Source organism: Diprion similis, chromosome 6, assembly GCF_021155765.1.
Source record: "Diprion similis isolate iyDipSimi1 chromosome 6, iyDipSimi1.1, whole genome shotgun sequence".
NCBI lineage: Eukaryota > Metazoa > Arthropoda > Insecta > Hymenoptera > Diprionidae > Diprion > Diprion similis.
The window spans coordinates 10480987-10507905 of NC_060110.1; the positions used below are offsets into that span (position 1 = coordinate 10480987).

General features: G+C 39.8%; 1 protein-coding gene and 1 long non-coding RNA gene across 3 annotated transcripts in view; both read left to right on the plus strand.

The window, feature by feature from the left end:
• LOC124407116 overlaps positions 1–5237 on the plus strand; it is a 61630-nt gene extending 56393 nt beyond the window's left edge. Inside the window, exon 3 of the long non-coding RNA XR_006929290.1 lies at positions 5139–5237. This is a non-coding gene — a long non-coding RNA (uncharacterized LOC124407116). The remainder of the gene's footprint in view (positions 1–5138) is intronic.
• A 1142-nt stretch (positions 5238–6379) lies between these two features.
• The window catches only part of LOC124407115 (tachykinin-like peptides receptor 99D), a 79403-nt gene continuing 58863 nt past the window's right edge, over positions 6380–26919 (plus strand). For both annotated transcript variants that reach the window (XR_006929289.1, XM_046882952.1), the window contains exon 1: positions 6380–7757. Coding sequence is in view for 1 of the 2 variants with exons in the window: in XM_046882952.1 (XP_046738908.1) it covers positions 7318–7757 (440 nt within the window). In the remaining variant the exon portion in view is untranslated. The remainder of the gene's footprint in view (positions 7758–26919) is intronic.

Here is a 26919-nt window from a genome sequence, read left to right on the forward strand (position 1 = left end):
AAAACGAAGTAATTCTCGGCAGACGTCTATCGTTATGTAATCCAGCCGTTTTCTGCGCTCCTTTTAAGCCACCTCGCGCTGTTCAATCCGACCTTATGCAGACTCAACTAGACACCCAAGGAAATAGAGAAGAAAAGCTTTCGTTTCGGGATGAGGAGCAAAATCGCGAAAACCAAAGAGCGAACGAACGAAGGGGACGTAAATTATACTGCAAGTTGTTTGCACACGCGAAACCTTTGTCGCGAATTCCCAAGCAGAGGTTTCTAGTACCCCGAGTCACAGGCCATGTTTTCGTTACACTCCGCCGTTATTAATTACTCGGCACTGTTCCACCCGCGTGCAACAAAGGCTTAACCTACAAATACTCCAGATCTGCCTACCAACTGCAGCTGCCATTTCATGTACATGCTCAGAGAAACGAATTTTTCTAACTTCTGTTCGCCACTAACGAACGATGAAAACGTGGTGAAGGAGCCTTCGCCCTTTCTTCATCTTGCACGGAGAGAATTAAAGAGCAGATTTTACACAAAGCTGCAGGAAAAAAGATACAAAAAATACGTTGCGGAGTAAAATCTGCGATATTTATAGTAAAAATTATAATTGATATGGGTATTTTTTTGTTTTTCTGCCAAAAACCTTGACGTTTCCCTCTTTCTCTGCAGTTTTGAGTAAAATCTGCTCTTTTCCTTCTCTTCAAGTAGTATTAATTAACGTTTCTTCCTTGACGTTGAAAATTTTCTCGCACCACAAGGCTGACGGAGGTCCAGTTACATGAATCGACAAAACGACTGACGTCAGACAGCCTATAGATAACACGAAGGGCTGTGATTCCGCAGTTATATATAATATTACACTCTCGAGAAGAGTGAGCTGAGAAAATACAACTTCGTCGCGGCATGCGCAGTGTTTACCGATCAATCAATTCTCGAACCGGTTCTGACGAACATATCTCTATTGTCGAGTATGAACCATCCAATCTATATGCTAAAATGGCAAATAATACGCGATATGTGGGTCAAGAAAATTGGGTCCTCTAATAACAAAGGCAATACACGCATGAAAGGGAAATGTGCAATATGCATACTGAGGAGACGTGTTATACTGATCTGCAGCTCAGAGGCGGAACTTGGTTTTCATACTTTGATCCTGAAACGAGGAATGCAGGCAAAAATTGCTTTGTTTAATACCAACCTCTCTCCTTCTTCAAAATCGATTCATTCACGAGCTCCAACCTCATGATTTCTAAGTTGTTAATCTATTCCTAACCACGAGGTACGATTAACCCTGAGTCAAGAAATTTTTCGCTTTTTACATCAGGAAGCTTACGTGTAAATCGAACTTCAAGTTCCCTTAAGTACGATAAACGCGCTTATCAGCGTTATCACGTATACGTGCACCCCAATGTAGCCTAATATTTACGCAGTCCGCACGATTGATCTACAGGCTATCATACACGACAATTTGTACGAATATCGAGAGATAAAGCGAATAGAGTAAGATCGATCACGCATCATGAGCCGATAAATTTGTCTCGGATCAGCTCATTTACTTGATCGATATATCGGGAGATAAAAGCACAAATGTCAACATCAAAATCCATGAGTTTTTGTCACAATTTAATGAACGATACGCGTCTATAACTACATGCACGTCACACGCTTAAAATCCTTTTTACCGCTACAAGTATTTATTTCGATGTTACATCAGCTCAACTTTAACACGCCCTCTTTACTTCTCAGGGGTGGTTAACACGTGCCTATCGCCGACATCGTAAAGTGGCTTGAATGTGATGAATAATAGATATCGATACAGCGAAACACTCGCCGGCTCGAAAGGCGCAACCAAAAGCCCGCGAAGTGGTCCGCGCATGTCGTCCCAAGTTTTATCCTATAAGCTTAAAGAATGGTGATGGTGCGACACCATCGTCGTTGTAGCGAGCCGCCTGAACTGAGCTTGAAAAATATCCCCCGGAGGACTTGCATATATATGAATTTAGGGGAAAAAAGAAGAAGGGAATGCCCCAACGGCTAAACAGGGTCTCGCGGCGATACGTAGAGAGTCGAGTGAAATTTCGCCGCATAAAGTAAAGTCGGTAGATCGATTCACCCTTCGCCTCGCCTCGCGACGTCGACGCGTTGCTAAAGGATAGGTGAATACCAATTTAGAGAAAAACGCGAGCAACCGTTCAGGTAATTTTCCAAGCACCGATTCGCTTACCCCAAACCACTCTACGTTTCCACGCAGAGTAAAATGCAATTAAATGAACGACCAATTAGATCTGTTTGTCTCGCAATTAAGCGAGCACGAACGTACCTACCTAATTTCAGGTTCAACCCGAGTTTCCGAGGGAAATCCTGCGGCCTTGCGGGAAATCTGCATAACCGGAAAAATTTCCCAGACGAACCAGTCTCTCTCTATCAGGCTTCACAGCCACCCCCAAGTATAAGTGTAGCCCAGGTTCACCGAGCAGCTATCATATTACGGAGACGCCGAGACGTTCGACGAGAAGGTAAGTGCTCAGGTCGATGCAAGCCGGCAGGCTTGATGCATACAGTATTTCAACCAGACACACTGAGTGCTTCTCTAAGCAAATATTACCAGCGAGTCAATACCGCGACTGCGTCGTTCTCGCGAGCCGCCTGTCCGTATAATAGCGATGCCATTACGGGTTCAAAATCGTTTGTTTTAATTGCGGAACAACATCGTTAGCGTTTCGAAACATCCCGTAGCGCGCGTTACGTCTGCGTGATAGATTTGAAGCGCAAGTTTAGCGCAGCTCTTGTAAATCAATTCCACGCATGCAGGATCAGTGAGTCAGATATATCGATGCACAAGTCACGATTTTGGCTGCCTTACTATAGTAACCGATTGTCTCTGACATGCAATTGGGTTCGTCGGAGAACCGTGCGATCGAAACTTACGTCGGTACTAACGGTGATCTTAACGCGTATCCAATCCTTTGTCAAGTTTGATGAGCCGTGCGAAATTTAAGATGAATAGAACCGCATTCGTAAGATCGATGTTCGAGAGAACTGAGTGACGAATTACCGTGTCTCCTTAGACTAGAATGAATTATGAGATCAGTTTTGACTCGGGGAACCTCAGCGGCGAAGTAAAATTGCAAGGGGGTCCTGGGCTGGCAGGATTATAGTTGACTGTCGCAATTTATCATCTTATTTTTTCGACTTTTAAACGTTAAGGAAGATTTTACCAAAACGTAATTTTAATGTTACATTTCAAACGTTGAAAATCAGAAAAATACTCTAAGAATTGAAGCCCCCATATACGAAGCGCAAGTTCTACATCGAAAAATCGAAAATTAATTACCACGTCATTGCTCTAGAACTTGTCAGTATCTTCTACGCAACTGAAGGATGAAAAAATTTCCAAGTATCATAAAAGCCATCTATGGGCTTGCGTTAGAGAGACTATAAGAAAAAAAACACTCATCATCCAGTTTCCCTGGCTAATCTCGTTCCAAGTTTGCAACGAAAGCTGCAGAGCTAAAGAAAAAGAGGAAAAAACTCCAGGTCGTGTTTGAATAGAAATAAAAGTATCTAAAACGTGACGGCTGTGTTAAGGTTAAGTGGCAGGAAGTGGAAAAGTACACTGGAAACTTTAGTACTTCTCCGCTCATGGTTATTTTGTTCTCTGGATGAAAAGCCTGGACAACGCGCTTCGTACTACGTCACGTAAACTTCTTATGTGTTTCTATATCAGCGGGATTGTAGTGTGAGAAATGGTGAACATTTGGGCACGAAATAATTTATGGAAAGGATCAAAATCTCCAGAAACAAGATGAATAAAAATTATCTACATGCGAGAACGCACAAAGCTTACCCGAAAATCAATCAGACCACGAACTCGCACCATACATTCACGCCTTCTGCGTGATAATTGGTATGCATTTTACTCTCTCTTATGGGTGCATACTACTTATGGAAATATATGCACGGAACGAAAATAATGTCAAGCAGGTGTCCCAAGGCGCGCTTATAGCTCGGTATAATTTTTAAATTTGAATTGTAAATTCCTCCACTGCAATTGTCGGAATGATATGTATAATTCTCTCATCCTCTTCGCTGCAGTCGTTCTCTGAATCGTGCCTGAATTTTACTTCGCAATGAGGAACGCATTGCGCGAGAATTTGAGCCACGGTAGAAATACGTTTGAATTAAGTATGCTTAATTTGACACAACGACGCATTTCAACCGGGAATATCCGAAATAAATTTTGCTACTGCTGAGACTTGCCAAAGTTTCTTACGAGTACCAAATTATACGGCAGTTCCTGACAGATGTTTCGTAATCTAAACTGTATTTGTAGGAAAACTCGGTTGTATTGAAACGAGTGAAAAATGTACGCGGTATTTTCGTCAAAAAATGTATAATATACCAATTTCAGTTTCCACGTGATATTATAGAGGGGCATGGGGATCGATTAATGGTTTAATTGTTTTATTCGGTAACGTTGGTCGAGCTCGACGAACTGTGAATTCATCACAGAGCGAAATATATTCCAAAAACATAGACTATATGCACACACCATCGATAATCTTCGTTACGTCATAAATTTTACGTTATACGTATCCGCAAAAGTACAGATTTTTTTAATCCCATAGAACCCCTTTAACTTTTTTCTAAAACTGTCAGAGTTGGAAAGTGGGAGAAACTATGAGTTCGCAGGATCCCGTATACTGCATTTACCGTTTCAACAACTGAGGCGATGTTTAATGCAACTTGTTGAAAAGTATTAAGGATACCCATGGGTTGAGCTAATAGCCTCAGTGGAGTAACTCGCAGTGTAGTCGGACAAAGCAGGATGTAGTAGTAACTGAAGTTCCGACTTCACATCCCACTTTAGAACCGGAAGTTTTCAGTCAAAACTCCCTGTTCGACTCCCTCGAGTATGAAGTTTATAAGTATATTTTTGGTCGAACATAACCTTTCCAAAAATAGAATTGTATACGTTACACTATTTCTCGTTAACAGTAAATCATTGGATAACAGTTTTTTCATTGATCCAGATCAAAATGTGAATGCATGACTTGACTGACCTGTAAAAATTACGCAATTGTAAGCCTGCTGGAGTAGTTCATATTAATTTTATTAACACTTCGTTGTTATTTCATGTTTCAGGTACTCAAGGATCGACACTGATCAACAGGCAGCATGTAACTCCGAAGACACGTGATACATGAATAATGGCGCTATCAATCGATAACCGAAATCAATAAAGGCTCTGATCTCTAATTGAGAATTTTGAAAAATTGAAATTTTTTTTACTAAGCATCAGTATGCCGATTCACGCGAGTTTGGAAGTAAGGATTTGAAAATCTGATATCTCTATTTATAACGCGAAAAATGGCGAGGATATCTAATTAATTGCAACAACTAATCAAAATGTAACCAAGAGGCTACGAAAAATTTATTACAGTTCACGTCAACGTACTGAAGTTAAAACCTGAAGGATAATTTATCCCACTGAAATGCATTCGAGAAATATGATAAACATAGTGAAGCCAGCGGGCAAGTGTTTTAATAATTTAAAAGTTAAAAATAGTCGAGTTTCCAGAATGGTGAAAGGTATACAAATGGAACGTACGTGAGACTTAAAAAAGCTCGGAACACGTTTACTCTAATTGCAAGAGTGTACTAAACAGTTCATCGTGTTTCAGTCCGTAAATTAATTTTTCTCTTATCCGTCTAGCAAAAATATAAAAAGTAATAAAACGGTGAAAAAAAACACACACACTAAACCACATAGCTTATCAAAGTGAAGGAAGATTAACGTCTGTCTTGTACACACTGTAACACAGCTATAAGGTTCATTGCTGAGAGGAGGAACCAATTTCTTCTTACAGTGGACTGGATTGACCGTAGAGAAAGTGGAAAGCATAAATCGTTTAAAGATTCAAATTTCGATTTAACATTGAATTGTAAATTTTACCTATTTAACGAAATCGAAGCAAGGCTTACTGTGCTTTGAAAAATCATACCCCGGCAATATCGGAAAGTAGGTCACTTCTATGGTGAATAACCTATAAACGTGATACGGAGCGGCGGTTTAGTACGATGGTAGTGAAACGAGCGTGTGTATAGTTAGCGATGCGAGAGTGCAGCCAGAGGGAGGAAGCCTCGGCCAGTCAAGATCCTCGTCCCATGAAACGGAAGCATCTTCAACAACGATAGCTTTAAAGTGAAGTTCACTCTGCGCGACGGTTTCTGTATTTCGCATTGACCCCAGGAGTCAATTAACTTGAACTAACGTGCCAAATTTGTGGAATCGTAATACCTGAATCAGGTCATCAGCAATGCACAACTCTCAGTTTTATATCTCGCAAAAACGAAGCAAAGTTTTCTTACTTGATGGTGTTAAATTCGCGATAAGAAAAAATTAATGGAATGGAAAAAAATTGGACGAATTCTATGTTCCAGGCTGACTAAATTCAATACCGTAACATCGATTTATTGATTACTCGTGTCACTGTCCTCTTAGAAAACGAGAATCAACACTGGTGACAAAGTACCAGTTGACGTTAACGTAGAAAATTCAATTCATTCGTGGGGATATAGTAAAGAGAAAAGAAAAATGATGAAACATGAAAACAAACAGATAAAATATTCAAATTATAAATATGATGGTGATTGGCAGAGACGGTGACAAGTTTGACGACATCAATAAAGAAAACGATTAGGAGTACAAAAATATTCTTTTATTAATATGTGAAATGAAAATGTATTTGGGGGAATTTCCCCCATACGTAAGAGCTTCTATTTTATTTCAATTTGTTGGAAGATTTGTTTCTCTCCAAATATTTACTTCCAATTGAGAAAATTGTTCCCGGCATTCATCAGGGCTCGCGTAAATAAACGGCCAAGTCGGATGAATGTAAATATCGTTAATAAAATTTTTCCAGTTTATCGATATCGTTGTAAATAATTAATTCTAGTGAATTTCGAGAGATTACTAATACAATTTGGGGCACTCTTATTATAACTCGATCAGGTTAAATGTCGAAAAAAATTACCCTAAAAACAGACATTTGTGTGCAGGTCTAATTTCGCATAATAAATAAAACGAATATGGTGTTTAAATAAAAGGGTAAATAAATCAGGACCAACATGCGTAAACAAAGTAATGCGAGAATCGAATCGAACGTGGAGAGCTTTCGGGATGAAAACTCTATATTGGGCAAACAGCGAGAGGGAGTATAGCTAGAATAAAACAATTGCTCGTGGTTCTATCTCGATTCTCCATTTGCGGAGTGAAAATTGAAACAACTTCCGAATCGTCCGGTAACATAAATCGTTCGAAATGCTTTCGCTCGAGGAAATGATGTACTCGACTTCGTGGCCGTTGAATTACACTTTAGCACCGTTCGACAACTTAACCTACAACAATACCAACCTCACCGATCCAAGTTCAGGTGGTAATCAGTTCATCCTACCCTGGTGGCGACAAATGATCTGGACGGTTCTCTTCGCCGGTATGATAGCCGTTGCTACCGGCGGCAACCTAATCGTCATATGGATCGTTCTGGCCCACAAAAGAATGCGCACCGTCACCAACTACTTCCTGGTCAACCTGAGCATCGCGGACGCCATGGTGTCAACCCTGAACGTGATATTCAACTACACCTACATGCTCAACAGTCACTGGCCTTTTGGAAATTTGTACTGCAAGATCAGCCAGTTCATTGCTGTCCTCACCATTTGCGCCAGTGTATTTACGCTAATGGCCATTTCCATAGATCGGTAAGCAGCACGTGCATGATCACTTTTTGTTTTATTAGAGCCTTCTCGTGATCACTTACTATTGCCGGCGATCATTCGCTGACGATTTTGTCGAATGCCTGACTTACCGTTGCTGCACTTGCAGGGATGTTGATCGGAATGAGATGATCGATCGAGGAAACAATCGGTCTAGTTGAATTAAAGGCATTGCCTATGTGTATACATATATATTTGCGGTGTGTAGAATTACGGATGGATCTTGACACGACCGAATTCCAATTCTATCTCCTGTTACTTCCATCTATTCCGTACTTGACCTGTTTCTCTATCTCGCTCTAACCTTTATTTCTCTGAATCTACCTCTTCGCTATACCTTTTCTCCGATATTTCCACCCGTTGGGTCGGATTGGATGTTGGCAAAGGTTCTCCAATAGCACAGAGAGTTTCGCTTTTCTCTATACATGGTCAACTTATCTCGGTGAAACCAGAGACGCAAAATAACGAAAGCAGAGCATTATGTAAACACTCACGACAACGACTACGCCTCTTTGTATTACAGCACTTGGACTTATTTGTCCGTGAACACCAAATCTTACGAATTACCTGTTCAATCTAAAACAATTGGCCTGGACTCAATTATCAGTTGTGTAGGCTTTGGCCGGGTTTCCAGGGTATTGAAAGTAAGTAAGTCAAAGTTCACGGTCACCGCTGACAAACCTTCGGGATTTAACAGCAGTGATGAAGTATAGAGAGAAAGTCAACATCATGCTTTCACCGTGTAAAGGGCGAGGTATTCCCATACGCGATACATAATATAGACAATTATTGAAAAATTCTGTTCCACAATCCATCTCAGTAAATACACGACTCCTTCGAATTTATTTTTCCCCAGGAATCCCTAGGGACGTATATTACATGGTAAATATAAATTCTATTTACTGTAGGCTAACCGCGCAGGAAACTCTATGGGTTATATTTCCGGTCGCGGTTATCATGTGGAATTGGATCAACGAAATTTCAGTGGTAGGAAAACTAAAGAACCGAGGAAAAGGAAGTTTACAATTGCTGTCATCTTTATTTTTTTCTTACTCACCCATAAACTTTGCGACCTTGTACTCAGCCTGGACTATTTTGCGTAGGTTACACTTCACAGCTAGATGTGCTTCATAAGTCAGGGTTGAGGTGAGGGACAAGCATGCCAACCAGGAACTGACGATCTGAAAAAAAAATATCGGAGCATTTACGAATTTAGGCTTCAAAAGGTGGAACTGATGGGATCTGGCGAGAAGTTGTTAAAAACAGTCTTTCAAAGCAGATTATCAACAAACCAATAAAATAATAGGATTTGAATATGTTCAACAACGATTTAATTGAATCAGCGGAATTAACGCCTGAACTCATGCTTGGGAATTAATCATGAATCAATTGTTCGGAATTCGGACAAAGACGTTTCTGTTTTATTTGAAATAAGATAGTGATTTAAAGCATTTCTATTAAATATTGGCACTATCGTTAGGAATGCTAGAAATTTCTATAGAATTTGAAATACGTAAAATATTTTTGCAGTATTACAGAGCGTTTGTTAAACCCTCACATTTGGAAATACCCTTTACAAGGGTTGAAGAACCAAATCGCTTCCCTCGAGCAGTTGTATTTTCCATGTTTGCAATGGTATGGTTTTACCGACAAGATACGCTATGAGAGATGTTATTACGCTCACTGTCAGCACGAAAAGAATTTGATGATAGAAATCCTTCACACAATCAGTCCGTATTAAGATAAACGGAATGAAGGAGGGAACCATCGTTTCATTCAAAGCAAATATTTGAAACTGTGACAATGAAATCGCGAAGTTGACACTAATTTGCGAGAGAGAAAACGATTGCGCGCACAACAAGTACACACCTGCCTGTATAAGTCACAAAATTCTCCTCAAAATTAATGATTACTGGTTCGCATGATTTGCTCTCAAGTTCCTAACTGCTGACGTCACCCAGAAAAGGTTATTTCGAAGGTTGTTCTCAGTCCCTGGGCAGCGCAAGACATTTTCATTCACGCAAGAGCAGTCAACTGAGTAATTACCAGAGATTTTTATACCATAGGGATCTCGGTATAGGGAGAAAGAAGAAAAAACCTTCTGTTGACCAAAAAACAACAAACAAGAACATAGAAGAAGAAGAAGACGCACAAAAAACCCTTCGGGTACACGGCTTGTCCATCGGACGTAAAATACATGTGAAATTTTTCCTCAACCGTACAAGGACAACAAAAAATTCACCCCATGGCGGATACGCTTTATCTACATCAACTTATGCATTCAACTCGCGAAAGGAGAGACAGTATGTAGTGCCCGATAATAAACCTGTCCCAAACATGAATGGGGACGCATTCTAATTTTACACACTTTTTGGTAGCCTTCTTGCACATTATTTTTGTTGTATAAAAACTTTATGACTACTCCGCAAAAAAAAGCGGTCAAGATAAGAAAAATTAATTCTGCATAGGTGTGTGAGAAGAATAAAAGTCATTAGGAAATTCGTACATATGCATATTCATTGAAATTCGTTCATACTTTGGCAACGGAAGTTTTTTTGAGGGGTAGAAAATTTTTCAAACAATTCTATTAACTTCCAACTTTTAAAGACCGCAACGAAACTGTTTGGTCAATGGGGAGAAAATTTAAACCACCCATAAAAAATTGTGTCCATTATTCCGTCAGCTAATCGTAAACGATTTTCGCCTAAATCATTCAATATTCGATCATTTTTCTTGGTGTAGGTTGCGACTCGCGATATTATCAAGCATGTAAATATTTAGACGACGTCCAGGAGTTTAACTCGAACACGTCGTGCAGTAAAAGTGAGCAATACATTTTCCACGCGTCTGACGTCTAGATTCAGGTTTTAGCTGTTTGCCTTGTGCTAATATTCATGGCTATACGTGAAAACGACAGAGATAGAAATTTTTTGCGATTCGTGCCTTGTAAAACCAGGAGGGAATTAGTAATGGAGAAAAACGTTACGTCGGAAAATTGATATGAAAAAGAAATGAAAAAATGAAGAAAATCGGCGAGGTACACCTCGACCGTTTTCCATGTGAAAAACATTCAACGATTTGGAATAATTTGGAAGATAGATGATGACTTCGCGTGCGTGGTGATGCGACAGGCACGAAAGTGCCTATTCTTGTCAATCTCCGATTATTGTTGAAATTCGCATGAAATTACAACCTGTCGGGTTCAGATATGTAAAAAGAAATTTTTGTACGTGCCTGTGACTGGGTGTGAGTCAGTTGATTGCATGGAACATTGATTACCCATACGGGGGGAGCTTCCAGGCTTTTTTAACTACTTCACTCTCCGTTTAAGAGACAGACAGCTCGGAGTCAAACCACCCATCAATATCTGTCCGGACTGACCGTTTTAAATGCAAAAATGAACAAGAAAGATTTAAATTACGTTCTTTGAAAAATATTACGAACAATTTATTGGGCATAGGTACGATAGGTGGTTGAAAAATTGGATCGAAAAATTGTTTATAAATGAATTTTCCAGAATTGAGTGAAGCCAAACTAAACAAACTTGGATGTCATTTCGTTTAACATCGCTGCGACTTTTCTATAAATACGGAAACTTGTTTAGCTCGAGTGTGGAAACTATTACCGAATCAACAAAAAAAAATAATACAATGTTGGAATGCTTTGCGGTGGCTTGCACTTCACAGCTTTCAACCGTGAAAAGGGGTTCGATCAATTTTCGGTTTTCACCTCTACCCGACGCTTCTCGGCACTTCTACCGCTGAGTCGGCCGCCTGGGGGTTGAATTATCCTCGCACCTCGTAACCTGAAAGAGTCCTGGGAGTAGCAGAGCAATACTTCCGGGGAGAATCGAAAGCCAGCGTTATTCAAGTCGCGTCTGACTACAGATTATGACGTTTACCCCTTTCCCTCCTCCTTCCGATCACATTTATACTTGAATGCGAACCCTCTTGTTATTCGCTCACGCGCTTAGACCATCCCCTATTTCACCGTCAATAGTTCCGCTGATTGTACAGAAAGAAGGCTAAAAAGGAAGAGAAGAAAGAGGAGAAAGAATGATACTCAGGCGCAGTGAATGTTTGTGAAGCTATGATGTGAATCTTATAGGGTTTCGTGGCCCCGATTATTAACCCGAGGCTCTATGGCGATATTGCTATATAGTTTGTTAGTAAGTAATCGAAATATATTCTTGAAAAACTTGAACTATGGGGACTAGACCCTCAATTCCTGCGTTTCATCCCCCTTGAAGCCGTCTCTCAAGCTGGATAGTTGCTGACATGAAGTAACTATTGAAGCAAGTCGAAGCTCTTAAGTACTTTAACCTTGTTGAAATTTATAAACGGATTAACATTCAACCGCATATTTGAAAGTTGCGTGTAGATCAGCGTGTAGATAAATACGAGTGACTGTAATTGAGCGCATACAGAATATGGTTCACATAGACTGTAGTAATGAATAGTCACTGAGTACTATAATAAAAACATACGTATAATGTTCAAATATTATATGAAGTTCAGTGTAAAGGACAGTCGCTATGCTGCTACTTTCACGTGTCAGCCAATTTGGTCGAGATGAACGGTGAGTAATACCAATATTATACGAATCTCGAATCAAACAATAGAAACTAACAATTTGATTCGAATTGTGTTTGGTACATGAGATAATGACAAAAGCGAAGTTGGGCAGTCCTGTGACTCTTACAGCCGCTGAAACAACAGCAAAATTTTTCAACGACTGGTAAATAACCTTCTTTATGTGTTGGAGAGAGATGAAATACTGCTATTTGGAGTCACATTCCGTTTTTAAAAAAGCTTTTAGTATTAAAGAGATACGCATGAAGTATACATATGGGGCTTACACCCTACGTATGTCAAGCGTGAAAACTCTAAATCTTATTTTGCCTGACGTGAACCAAAGGCAATACCGTTCTCCATCTTTTCAAAGTCTTCATATACCTTAATGTCTATAAACAGAAAGAAGAAATGGTCTTAGGAACTTTATTTTCATCCCGATATACGCGCGGTCGGGGTTCTTTTACATTTTCACACTTCTATAGGAGGAACGAAAAACAACACAATTAATTTATTTTAAAAAAAGTGCAAACTGTTAATTAATTTTCAATCTGCAGCTCCCATGCTTTGAAGTAATGGACGCAAAACAATGTCAGAAGTACATGTATGGATTAAAATTTTGTCTTCGGATTAAAGGCCAGACGAACACAAATACCTGTGACCAAAGACACCGTATACAAGATAGTGACGCGCCGTTTCATTATTTTTAGTACGAGGAAGAGTAAAGATAAGAGATGGCTGTTGATTTGCTTGGAATTCGAATGGAAGTGAAAGACAAAATAAGAAACAGCTGACAGGGAGAATAAAAAGCAGCTACCATCGATACCACGACTTAGGTGGACAATATCGATCCGTTATAAATGTCCTAATTTTTATAACAATGTCAATGCGTCTCAGAGGAAGCGGCACATCAGCAAACCGCACTCTTCAAAATTAACACTGCACAAAGGAGTACTGAATAAAGAGAAAGAGTCTGAAGATGCGATAAGCGACAATCGATTAGGAGGCCGGATTGTGACATGGCTAACAAGCATGTGAATGTACTAATAAAAGCGGCACTTATACCGTCAGCAACACCTACGCCTTCGACTCAGATTGACTTGCGGTAAGTATAAATTAATAAAATCGCAGCTTCCGCCGCCGACATGACGATGAGTTTTCTCACTTTGACTACTCGTCTTGATAAATTCTGCAGCATAAATTCATGGATCTATTTTTTCACAGTTTTCCCTGATTTTTCATGCGGCGTTATTCAGAAGCTTTGGTGAAATGATCCGTTGACTTATTTTCGTTTGATACACGCTCGTGCACTGTTAATAATGATCGATTTGACCACTTTCCTGGACTCTTAACTTCACGCTAAGATTCAGCCATAATTGAAAGGAGGATTAAATTCACAGAACTTGTTTCTGTGCCGACTCTGGATCCGCTGCTGATTGCCGCGTCTAAATTTCAATTACACTCGCCGTCCGGGTCGATGCGAAGCAAGATAGCTACGACTGACCGGATGATCACCGGACCAGTAACGCGGCGATTGCTTTTTCGCCTTGAAGAAATATCCACAATTTCCACGAGTTATTGGTTGTGAGGCAAGCGCGTGTTGGTCGTTGCGGAATAAAAAACATCGATTCCGTCTCCAAAAACTTATGCGAAAAACAGTTACATCACCGATCTTTTATTTACGACGTGCCAAATTAAAGATTTTAAATCGTAAAATACACAGCAATACATCAAATTCATAATTTTTACATATTATATTCTCTCTCGTAAGGAAATCTCGTAAGGCTTTACTCGTAGCAATATTTTTGAATGTTTTTAATTTAGGGCAGACTGGTAAGTGGCGAAGGTACGCAAAGGGAAAACCCCATCGGTTACACCACGACGATATCGACGATTTGAGCTAGGATTCGTCTGGTACCAGAAATTTTAATTTTCTATATCTGCCTAGCGAACCGTTAGAATCTCAATTCCGATTCTCGACCGTTCGATCAATCCGAACTATGACTGATCAGCCATTGCTGACATCTCACCTTGACGAGAATAGGTTTGATGAAATTTTGAACGACAATGGCAGTCTGACAACCGGACGAACGGATAATATTGATGAAGCAACAACGAAGCAGCGAAGTGAAGATACTCGTGACAATATTCCAAATGCTTCGGCGAAGCCGACCGGAAACAAGCCAAGGACTAAATTCTCCCCCGGGACTACGAAACCCTCGAACGCAACGCAAGATCAGCAAAAACAAGTGGACTTGGAAGCAGTGCTGAAGACTAACGACTTTTTCCCGGAGGTAAAGAAGACGTCGTTTTTGACGATGAACTGCCGCCGTCATCACCAGAGCCTCAATTAAGTGGCGAAACCGAATCTGAGGCTAGTGAAATTGGATCCAATGTTCAAAGTACAATAGAACCTAATTTTATGAAGAAATTTATCAATTTTAAGGAATCGACGAGGAGTGATTCAGTTGCAACGTCAACCGCGAATCGAGTTACCAAGAAACGATTGAGAATCAGAATTCGGAACTTGAGAAGGCGATGGAGTCTGATTTCAAATTGCGACAAGCGACACCTGAGAAGTTGACAGGTGCAGAGATTGATCAAAAGACGGTCAGCACAAGCCACGATTACTCAAGAGATAGAAATACTTACGAAGCTGGCGATGTCGGAGCCCCCGAAGAAGTAAAAGCAGACTCAATTGGAGAGAATTCAAGCGAGGATATAACTGAGAACTGTGCGTCCGTTCTGCGTTCGATTGTACCCAATCAAAGAGAATGGCTACAATCCAACGACAAACTGTTACAACATTATTATTTACAAGGTTATCAATAATGGCGCGACTGTACATTGCCACCTTTGTCACCCAATTTGTATCCCGTTTCCATGTCCGTATCACTTCTTGGAGTACCCATTGAGAGTGACGTACCCAAAAGCGATCCGGAGTTTGAAATCGAGTGGCAGTGTTCCTACATCGATTACGATGACATTGAAGAACGTTGTCGACATAGTCCTGATCAATTTGACGACTCGCTTGTCAACTGCAGCACTGAAGAACTTCGAACACAGCTTAATCCGATGGTTCACATCTAAGGTAACGTAATGATCCACGACCTATCGAAACTGATGAGACCGACGCGTAGATGTCACAGAATTTGCAGGAGATCGGGGCTGATGTGCAAAAGAGAAGGACCGATTTGTCACGCCCCTTGGAGCGGCTTACGTAAATATACATACTTGGTAGGGTGACTTGTAAGGAACACCCTTCGTAAGAGCTCAAAGTAAAGCTAATCTGCAAACGAAATTGAGAATCTTTTTTGCTGCGGAGAGTGATTTATTCAGCCGAAAATTATGTCACTCCGGATTATCAGGTCTTGAGTGATGATGATGATTTGCTCGAGACATCGGAAAATATTCTGTCTGTTTCTGACTCTGATGAATATTATTGCGATATACTTGGACCTGAGACTTTACCACCCCCAGCCCAGATTAAACAAATTTCAAACCTTAACCCTGAGCTGACCAAGGACTCAGTCCGCGAAAAAGAAGAAGTAGAAAAAACAGAAGAAAAAGGAGAGGAAAAGGCGTCGGGCAGCTCGGAACAAGTATCCGAAGAAGCAATTCGCAAAGCAATCAACGAAGCCCCAGAAATCTTGGCTCCAGAACCCATAGAAGATCCTGAGCCTAATGCTGTGTAAGAATCAGCACCATTCCGAGAACTATTGACAACAAAGCCTGAAGTAGGTGTCGAAAAAAAATCTGCAGCCTTTGTTGAACGCAATAAATCAGATCATATAATTTAGATACCGTCAAAACTGGTAAATTAGACTGAAAGATACGGAAATGAAAGATTGAAATTAGCGAATAATTTTTTAAGCAGTAATGTTCATCACATTGTCATTTAAAAAATAAAAATGTCAATTTTAAGGGTGACACTGTAACTTGAACAACGGTGCCTCAGGGTGTTCAAGAACATGTTACATTACCAACGTCAAAGTGTGTAACTCAACCGGACGTGAGGAATGCTGAGGAAAATGTAAATACGATTTCGAACGTGAATGCAGATTCAAACGTCAACCAAAATCATAATGATGATGTTGACCGCAATGTGATTACCGGTACAATTGATACAGCAACCGGGAACTGATGAATTGAGAAATGCGCCCCAAGTTGAGGGAACCAACCCTCAAATCGATGAGCTTACTATTACGCAGCCATGTTGGGAAACAACGCCAGAGCAATTCATCGAACAGTTTTAGCAAAACATGAACGTAAATGGTAATAATAACATTGATAGTAACGTCAACACCGATCTCAAGAGTCCTAAAACCTGAGGGCGGGATGCCATAATCGTTGTCACAAAGCCCATTACGTTACGAGGTGTTGTTGTACTATCCAAAAATGAGAAGAATCAGAACAGTGATGTGAACTCTAGCCGGAAACAAAATTCAAGTACTAATACGACCGAAAATTGAATGTTATGAGAGAGACCACAATATCAGGGGTTTCGAGTCTAATTCCAAAGTCAATGCAGATAACCGAACCTCTAATAGTCGTGACTTTATTGCCTATTTCACGATCGCTTTTGAACGTTGATTCGAACGTGAACAAAAACCTGATCAACAAGCGAAACCTAATCATTGGCAACGACACGAAGAACACTTTGAGCCGACTGAAAGAATGCCGAAGCTAATTCTGCTTTCTGAAACGAATGAAGTTGTGGATAATATAAAAATTATAAACATGAACAGAAATGCCAATCAAAATGTTAACAGCATCCGAATGCGAAGATCGAATTTAGTGAAGTTCATCAGGAAATTATTACCGCTTTATACCAAAGTATATCAATTCAAATAGCAATGGTATCACCAATCGCAACGAACATTTAAATGCGCTCCAAAAACCAGGTCCCAGTTTACATGTACTGACCCATGAACATGGGACAGGCGCAAAGCTGCCAAGGCCCGCATCTAAAGAAATTCTGTTAAGGACCCCCGTATCATCTCGAGCTTCACAAAATCAGAATATCAACAGCAACGTTGACTACAAATTAGAGGTGAACAATAATACCGATCTCCTTATTGCAGGAGGGTTCGAGCAGCATGCTTCGCAAGTTATTAAACCTGTTGAATCTCAACCTGTTGCAACACCTCAACGCTCGGAAATACCAGCACTTTCACCTCCGGCCGAGACGGACAAACGTCGAGAACTAAGAAGGAGTCCCGATACAAATAGAAACATCAAGGTTAACACTAATACCAATGTGAAGAGCGATATGAAGCACAATTTTCCATTAAAGCAAACGAGACTTGAGGTGAATGATAACAGCAACTTACGGAATATCGGTGAAAAAAAGATTCTCATAAACAAACTTTAATGCAGAGTTGAACATAAATCGTAACACGAACGTGAATCCCAATCATGACTCAGACGTGAATGTGACTCACATTTGGAATTGGGATAAAAATCACGATGTTGGAAATCAGCGACTATTTCCTCTGCCAACGCTAGAACTTGAACAGATTTTTATTCAATAACCGATCCTGCGACACGGTCAGTCACAAAATTTCATTTCCCCCAAAGGACCGCGATTTGAACCGCAAATCCTTCAAAGTGCCGAGGAATCAAACACTGATTTTTTATTTCTACGTTAGCTCCACTAACTTGGATTGGTCGACCAAACTCGGAAAATAGAAGGTTACAGTTCTAATTCAAACGTAATTTATGACTCTGAGGTAAGTGCGAACCGAAATTTAAACGCAAATGTAAATCAGGATATCCATTTAAATGGCGACCTCTACATTGCGTTGCAGCCTCATGAGCCAAATTTAGTTCCAGCATTTCATGAGCTTTTCGTCAATGGTATTTATGCACCATATTACTACGCAAATGCTAATGCCAAGTTAACTCTGAACGGAGACGTTGGCCACAAGTTGAATCTTGCTCAAAAGTTCTCCGGAGTTCTGGAGGCAGACACAAACTGCCATCGTCAATGTATCCCACAGATTTCGAGTCACCTTGTTGGCAGAATTTCTGCTGGTTCAGCCCAGATCATTACGAATACCGTTATTATCGTCACAACTGTGGATCCCATGCAGCTATATTACTAGCAGAATAGTATGACCGCCGAGGATAATTAGAACTTCAACATCAATTATAAGTCAAATTACAACGTCAAGTATAATCACAACGCTCACTCAGATAAGGCTGAGCTTTTGAAGGAGCGGAGGAGTTCAAAGTAAGAAGGATGGTACGAGTTGTGGACAATAACGGTGAGGAGAAAAACGGGTGGACGGAAATTTGGAACAACAAGAAGTTTAAGAAATTTCTGGAACAACAGCTTAAAGAAGTGAGGCAACAAGAGGAAATACAGGCTCAGGTACAGGCGGGAGCTCAAGCCCAAGCTTTCATGGTTCCGAGATAAGAATTTAAGAGTTGGGTATTAAGTCCCTAAAATATCCTTTCAGGGTCGGAAAACCAAGATTATACATTTAATATGCGTTTACCTTATCGTTTGGTGAAAATAAAAATTACTTAATCGGAGCAAGGATAAGCGTAAGAAAAATGTGAAATGCGAGATTACTGGGTGATAAATTGTAGCAACTAAGAGACGTGGCGAATGAAATAGGTACACTCGCACTAACACTCACTCAATGTTACACACGGCACAGACATTGAACAATATATTTTACACGCATGCCAGAAATGCTTGAAATACCTGGAAGTACTTGAAACAAACTTTTCACGATATACAAACACGACACACGCACCTACCAGTTCACAAAATTGGCACGTATCAACTCACTCACACCTCACGCTCGTAAGAGTTTATACAATATTGATTTCACTGGAATGTAATACAGCAAGAAGGGCTTGAATGTTACTGAATTCCCATGATTGTACTTTGATTGACATATAAATTAGCCGTATAATATGTACAAATAAATGTAATTTGATCTTTGGAATAAATATATGAAATTTTTTAGATTCGTAAAGTTCTCTGTAGCAAAATCAAACAGCCGAGAATTGTGATTTTGTTAGTTAAGTTCATCTGACGTTGGAGAAACGAGGTTTAAAACGCGAATATTAACAAGTAGCCACAAGCAAGAGCAAGAATTAACAACCGTAACTAATTGCTTATACCGATAAGAAAATGAAGCTGCAATTGCTTTTACAGTAAATTTCGAATCCGTTTAAAAGCCAGGCTGAACATTCATTCGTTCGTTAACTTGGTCAGGATTGAATTAGGTCGACCAAGTTCGTTTGCCCGATTCGATGAACACGGTTAACAAACCGATGACTGATTAAATTTCGGATGTACTAGTCACGACGCATTACTCATGATTACGGAGTCGGAAAACGAACATTCAACGAACGACGATCCATCATTTGAATATCAATCAATGTCAACACAGTTGGAAAGTGATGAGTATATTCTGCAAGCACGGTAAAGATTGATTCGAACTTTTTTGGCGTCGAGTTGACAAGATAGTGGAATCCTCGCAAGGTGTTCTGGAGATGACGTGGAATCTCGATGAGCGGCGATCGGCGACCTGGTTCGCGGAACAATCGACTGTTTGTAGAGGGTCGAGCCGGATGCTGTACATGCCAGTGGCATTTGATCTCCATATGAATGGGCCTCAAAGGGTAGCAAAATCGGTCCAGTCGAAAGACGAAGCGCGTCAAAGAAGCCCCTCGATTCGTAGGGAAATTAAAAGCTGACGGTGGAATTCCCTGAGCATTTGTCAAACAGTTTGTAGTACAAACAAGCATTTGCACAGCTCTTTAGAGATGGTTTTTGAATGCTTGAAAATTGAACGTTCGTGTGCAGCCTGTGTGAGGAATTCCTTAGCTTTGCCGAACCCTCCTGCCAGACACAAACGAGTAAGATTGCAAACCGGATACCGATAAATATTAATTTACGGGCGACAGTCGCTGCGGGGATGGAGAAACCGCGGTATAATCGATTTGTGCGTGGCGTATACATCTCAGGGGAACATAAGATTGTGGAAATTGCCCCATAATCTCGTTTTGCCATTTCCGGATCGCGGCACGGGTGAAACGATGGGAATAACTCTGGCTTAAGCCTCTTTTCCGCAAATCATCACCTTGCGTGCTTCCAGTTTGGGAGCAGCGGAAAAAAGTAAAGGGGCAAAATCCACCCCCCAGACTCAGTCTCTCGAGTAACTCGAGGAGAAATAGGTGAGAGGTAAAAGCTGCTAATAGCTCCACTTACGGCAACGAATTGCCTCTCGAAAGAGGCCGAGACGCTTTAAGTCTGAAATTTATCACGGATACCTCGTTTTACAGTGTAAAGCTCTCGCCGGTAAGATTGTGGGTAATTTTTCCCTGCAGACGTGACCGGCAACACTTTTGTTCAGCAGTAGAAACTGGTGAATTCTGTGCAGATATGCATAATGAATAAGTATAAAACAACAATTTCACCTTCACCATTCAATCCCAATCGGAATTTGCAATTCGGTGAAATTCAAAGCGAAACATCTGGCACACGACGATTTGTATAAGCCGTCTTTCCCCGACTTTGTTCTTCCCTCGTAAAAGCTTTTAACCGCACGGAAAGCCGAAGTAATTCTCGAGCGATTGCTCTTTGAGATACTTTCGCGATCGATAAGAGTTCGGCACGTAGTCGCAATAAATCGTGAGGGTATTCCAACTACTTGCTGTCGGAAGTAAAATACCCGCCTTTGTTTCGACGCGTGACAGGTTTTCATCCCTCTTCACGCCGTGCGCTGAGTTAACAAGCTTTTCTGAAAGTATTCTCCCACAAAAGCCTTATACCAGTCGAATCTAAAACGAAACTTTTTCAGAAAAGAGCGTTTACATATCGTTACAGAAAAAAAATGGAAGGTAAAAAAAAATTCGAAACGACGCAAAGTATCCGCAGACCAAACGAAACTCAAACGACAAGAGGGAGTAATCGCAAGTCATGAACTGGCCAAAAGCTCCAAGGGTCAAATCGATCAACATTTGGTTTCGCACGAGTTGAGGAAACGAAAGGTGACAAGGCAAGCGACCTGCGCATGGGCGATAAAAAGTTAGATCCAAGATTTAATGGAGAGGAACTATACCGAGGTAAAATCCTCTAGTTGAACACTCGGGCGAATTCCAGTGTGTGCCGGATTACGTGGATGCGACCTGACTCTCAGAGAGACACAAATCACTTTTCCCTCGCCGCCTATAAATTCTTGCAGCCTCGACCCAAGCCTCACGAAGTGCGTTAAAGTTTTCGGAATCACCGTCAGGAGACTTACTTTCTTGCCTAGCTGGATACACCAGCTACGAAGCTTTCACGGTCTCTGGACGAATCCGTGCTGATGGCGGGTCCTTTCTTCTGTCTATTTCTTTCCGAACTAGGAGTCTCACGATGTGAATTGGCGAGGAACGAGGAGCCAGATGAAGTTTCGTATTTCGATTCAAGTGGATAATCTGCGATCTACGATGATTGATTTGGACGGATCAGCGTGCCGAGCAACTTAATCGATTATTCACTGATCAAGCTACCGATCCCACAATAACAGTTTCAAATTTCCTCGTCGAGCAGTAAATCCAAATCCACATGAACTTGCGACGGGATTAACTCGCGTTGCTTGCCGAGTGTGACTGTATAATCTTATTTTTAGTTCTCAACTCCACGTACCGTTCATTTCCGGATTTGTGTAATCAGGTTAAACGTGTTTTAATTACGATTTACTTTTACCCCATTATGGCGGGCAGTTTAACCCAAACATAACAATTAAGCGTAATTTGTAGCCTGCAGTGAGACGCACTAGCCCCAGAATCCATGCTCGTAAATACACACGGATTTTGTGCAGTTCATTGAACAGATCTACTTATGCTTTTTTTTAGAAGAAGTATTATTCGCTATTAGTAGCCAAATCTGATTGATGGTACGGATATAGCCGGAGGGATGATGAATCATTCATTTTCCGATTCCTGTTTTAGATGCAAATTGAAATCTTATGATTCTCATTACATTCGGCGTATTTGTATATAGATAGGAACAAATTTTGCGACACGCCGAGGGTCAAGGGTCAACCATTCTCTGCAGGAATAACTACTGCAAGGCTGAGCCACTGTAGTATATTAAACACGACAGCTCAATACGGTACGAGCTTACAAAAATTATCCAGGTTATTAAAGGTTCATAACCCAAGTTATATGAACAGTAATAATGATTAATATAATCGTACCAAGAAATAAAAATTTACTAACCCAACACATCAAATGACTTGCATAATTTACGGAGACTGAAAATGTACCGAAATAAATATCTCAGTCGTGAGTTTTGGGAAATTGATTTTCTAGAATGACAAAGAATGCTTTGGAACACTGAGCAACACGAACTTACGTGACTCGTTGTAATCTACGTACACACAATAGGTCAAGTGCCGTTGTTGTATGATGAAACGAAGTTACGGTTCAACTTGTGAAATGTTTTCGTTATGTAAAAGTGTAGTTTCGCAAAAATTGTATAGTTATAAGTGTGTAGTCAACTTGAAAACTCGAACGGATTCGTACCAAGAACTTATCTCCGCATATTTTGATAGAATTCTTGTACTTGTACATAAATATCGATCGAAAATTAATGGGAGACGTTTGCAATTCTGTTTTCTATTTTTTTATTTTTTTTTATTTTTCTTTCTTTTCCTTTGGTATTACGGGCGGACGTTGAGTGGCTGTGGTGAAAGTACCAAAGGGGCCGGCCAAAACTGGCTTTGAATATTTATAACTAAAGACCCACACAGGGAGTGTGCTTCAGACTTACCATAATTCTTACATATTTGCAACATAAGAGCTCATGTTCCCTTTTACTTTGAGCTTCAAGCTACGGCAGCCAGTTTCGGTCAAAATATTTTTCAGCTCCTCACTGTCGTAAAATTATATATACGCGGCACGTTCTAACCCATAAACGAAACTCTCAGCACCGACCATATGCAATCCCTTCGACACTCGTTGTGCACACGCATATAACCATAATGTACGAAACATATCATTTCATCAGTATTTACGTCCAATTTTATAGGTATTCCAATGTCCTGCTCGATGGAAAGACCGCGCGGTAGGCTCAGATGATCGACACGGTGAAGTTTTTTCGTTATTCATTTTCGAAGGACGTTCCTCCAAGCCTCGCCTATTCACCTCAAGAATTATTCAGCCTGTCTGAATTAAAATTTAGCAGACAACAAAGAATAGTTCGAGAAATTTCCAACAATTGTCTTTGCGGCAATGATGATGAACAAGATCGAAACATCTTTGTTCAAATTCGAATAAGATTAGCTAAGATATCAACAACCTGAAAAACGCTTTTTTCACTAGAATCAAAAATATCAGAGTTTAATGATATCTGAACGTATTTTTACTGTGAACAATTTCTGAAATTGTTTTTTCTTCTTTGGATTTAGCCAGATTTATTTTGATCACTTAGCGGAAACATTTTTTGATTCGTTGATTTGATTTTTGATTCTTTTCTCAGCTTTTGCTGGAGACAGTCGGATCGATTTACCCGAAACATCGCTGATGCTTCGCACAGGTATTCAGTCTCATCCTTTGGAGAAAAACAAGTATAAAAACCAAGTAAAAATGAAAATGAAGAAAAGGAATAAATAAATCGGGTGCGGGTAATAATAGCGAAAGATCACAAATTAGATGGACCAGTAATTCGAATTTTCTGTTAACGCTTGTTCAAAATATCGAAAAGCCATATTAACGAAGGAGTATCAGTTAAACAATCAAAAATTGAGAATGCACAAATGTGCAAATAATTTGTAATCAAAAACAACTGTTGGAATGTGCGTGATAGCGAGGGGCGAAGTATTGAATTAAAAGACTATAAAACGGTCAATAATTCGAACGGTGCAATGTTTCGAATGGCCAATACTCAGATAGTCTACATTATCGAAATTATTTTAGCGATATGCCAAACATCCGGAAGGCCAAAATCTCGAATCAGGTGACTTCACAAGCGTACACGGATTGGTTTGCGTTGACGCTACTAGATGGAGTAGTCATAGCATCTGCTGGCGTAGCCACTGGCAATATACAGCACCATTCGTGGCGTGAATTGACGCCGACGTTTGCAGCTCATTGTCAGAATGTATGCGTACGATATGCGGGTTCCTTTTCTATACAGAATTTTATTTTTAAATATTTTATTTTAAATATTATACACTGCTTATATAAAAGAAATTGGACTTTTGGACATCAATATTTAGTTTACAAGTAAGCATATTCAAATTCACTCTACGTATATTTGAAAATATTTATACGATATCTATGTACTGAATATTAGTACGCGTATAAAAGAATTCAAGATGTAACGGTTAACAATTCGTTCTAACATATCTGTCGTAGGTTTGATAGAATACGATATGGTAAGGAAGGAATGCCACGTCTAAACATACGATTTCTTTTCGAACATTTTTTCTTTCAGTCCCTACCAAAAATGATATGTCGAACAAAAAATTACTTAAAAGTTACAGCCCTTAATATTAATATTAAGTACTCGCCCAGGGCGTGAAAAGATTTCCCATATAAAATACACGTGAATCGAAGCATTTTTTTAAAATCTGTACAACGCAGTGGTATTTTATGATATCACATTGGTCTTGGATGCATTTACGCAGAATTGCCTTCAAAAGTGTTCACAACGGCGTAAGTGCAACTTACACTGGTGAGATGGTACGGGTGACTAGAGTTGATTTTTACCCGAAATTCTCCTTTTTTCGCTGTTATCTCCGAAATGATCAACTTTACCAAAAAAATGTAAATGAAAACTTCGTTGGAAATTCGATTTCCTACAAAAAAAAACGTCCTCTAGACCCAAATGCATAGATTGATATTTCTTGAGATACCGAACTTTAACTTCTTGACGTATGAAATTTGGATGGTTTATTGAATCAAACATTTTAAATTATTGATTTTCCATTGGAATTTGATTTTTTTCGATTCGATCTATTCCATTGGAATATCACTCATTCAAAACGTTTGATTCAATAGACCATAAAAATTTTCTAAGTCAAGTAAGTTAAATTTCTATATCACAAGAAATATCAATCTGAGCATTTAGGTCTAGAGGACCTTTTTTGTAGGAAATCAAATTTTCAATAAAGTTTTCATTCATATTTTTTGGTAAAATTGATCATTTCGGAGATAACAGCGAAAAAAGGAGAATTTTTGGTAAAAATCAACTCTAGTCACCCGTACTATCTCACCAGTGTAAGTTGCACTTACGCCGTTGTAAACACTTTTGAATGCGATATCATAAAAGTCCGCTGAGTTGTATGGATTGGAAAAAAATGCTTCGATTCACGTGTATTTTATATGAGAAATATTTTCACACCCTAGGCGAGTACTTAATATTAATATTAAGGGTTGTAACTTTCAGGTAATTATTTGTTCGACATATCGTTGGTGGGGATTGAAAAAAAAAATTGTCGAAAAAAAATGGCCCTAGTGTATTCCAAATTTTAGTATAATATCACGTGAATTTTGTATGAATATATCGTATACCATTACGTGATACACAGGTTCAGTATTTACGAATATATTCGGATATATTGCATTCGAGCATGACTCAATTTTCAAACTCGTTGTACAGTGATATTCGATTATACCTGCACACTTTAGGCTACCTATTTCCGGTCCGAAAAAAATGCGAGTTTCATTCTATCATCGTCGCATGATTCGCATAGAATTGAACTCCCATTTTGTATGTATACCAAACTATAGTATATATAGTAAACAATATGTTACTCTTTACCGCATCATGTTTGCGGTCCCAGAATTCCAAATTTTAAAAAGACACGGATATCGCAGCGATGTTTCCCTCAGCTATATCTTTCGTGTTAAATATGCCACAAAATGTGTTGTCCAACTGTATGGGAATCTAAATGCTGGTCAACCTATATATTTGAAATGGTGTCAGTGGCCAATAAAGAAGGATCTTCGTGAAGATGAGACAGTGGTTCAATTGTTCATTGAACTTCCAGTTTCGATTCCACGGTAAGTGAACGTTACCAATTTCTAATTTTAAATGAATTGATTAAATTGAGTTCAATGATTCACTGACTGTGGATAATCTTGAGCATCAGTGATTTAAAAGGTAAATCAGACAACAAGGAAACACATTCGAAGATTATTCCCGCGAATTGATTTTCCGCAGTAGTAATTCAGGGAAATAATGCGTATTGTGTATATATATATATATATATATATATATATATTTATATATATTTTCATATAGTACTCTATTCCCGACTGTAGTCTGGCACACGTCATTGTTTCAGAAAAAAATAGAGCAACTCCGAAAAAACAGTTACCAGTAGTGCATAGATAATATGAATTTAGGTGGGCGCGAGTTTAGGCACAGAAACGGGTTCAAGACCGCAGACCCCGATGGAGGTGCGAAGGACCCCCCCCCCCCCCCCCCCGCCGCTGCCCCCCCCCTCCAGTTTCAAATTAATACTTTCAAAAATTAAATAGGATGAAAAGTACGTGTGTGACTGAATGTTAGACATTCATGTAACATTGTTGTCCCGTTTTCCAGGTAAATTCTTCTT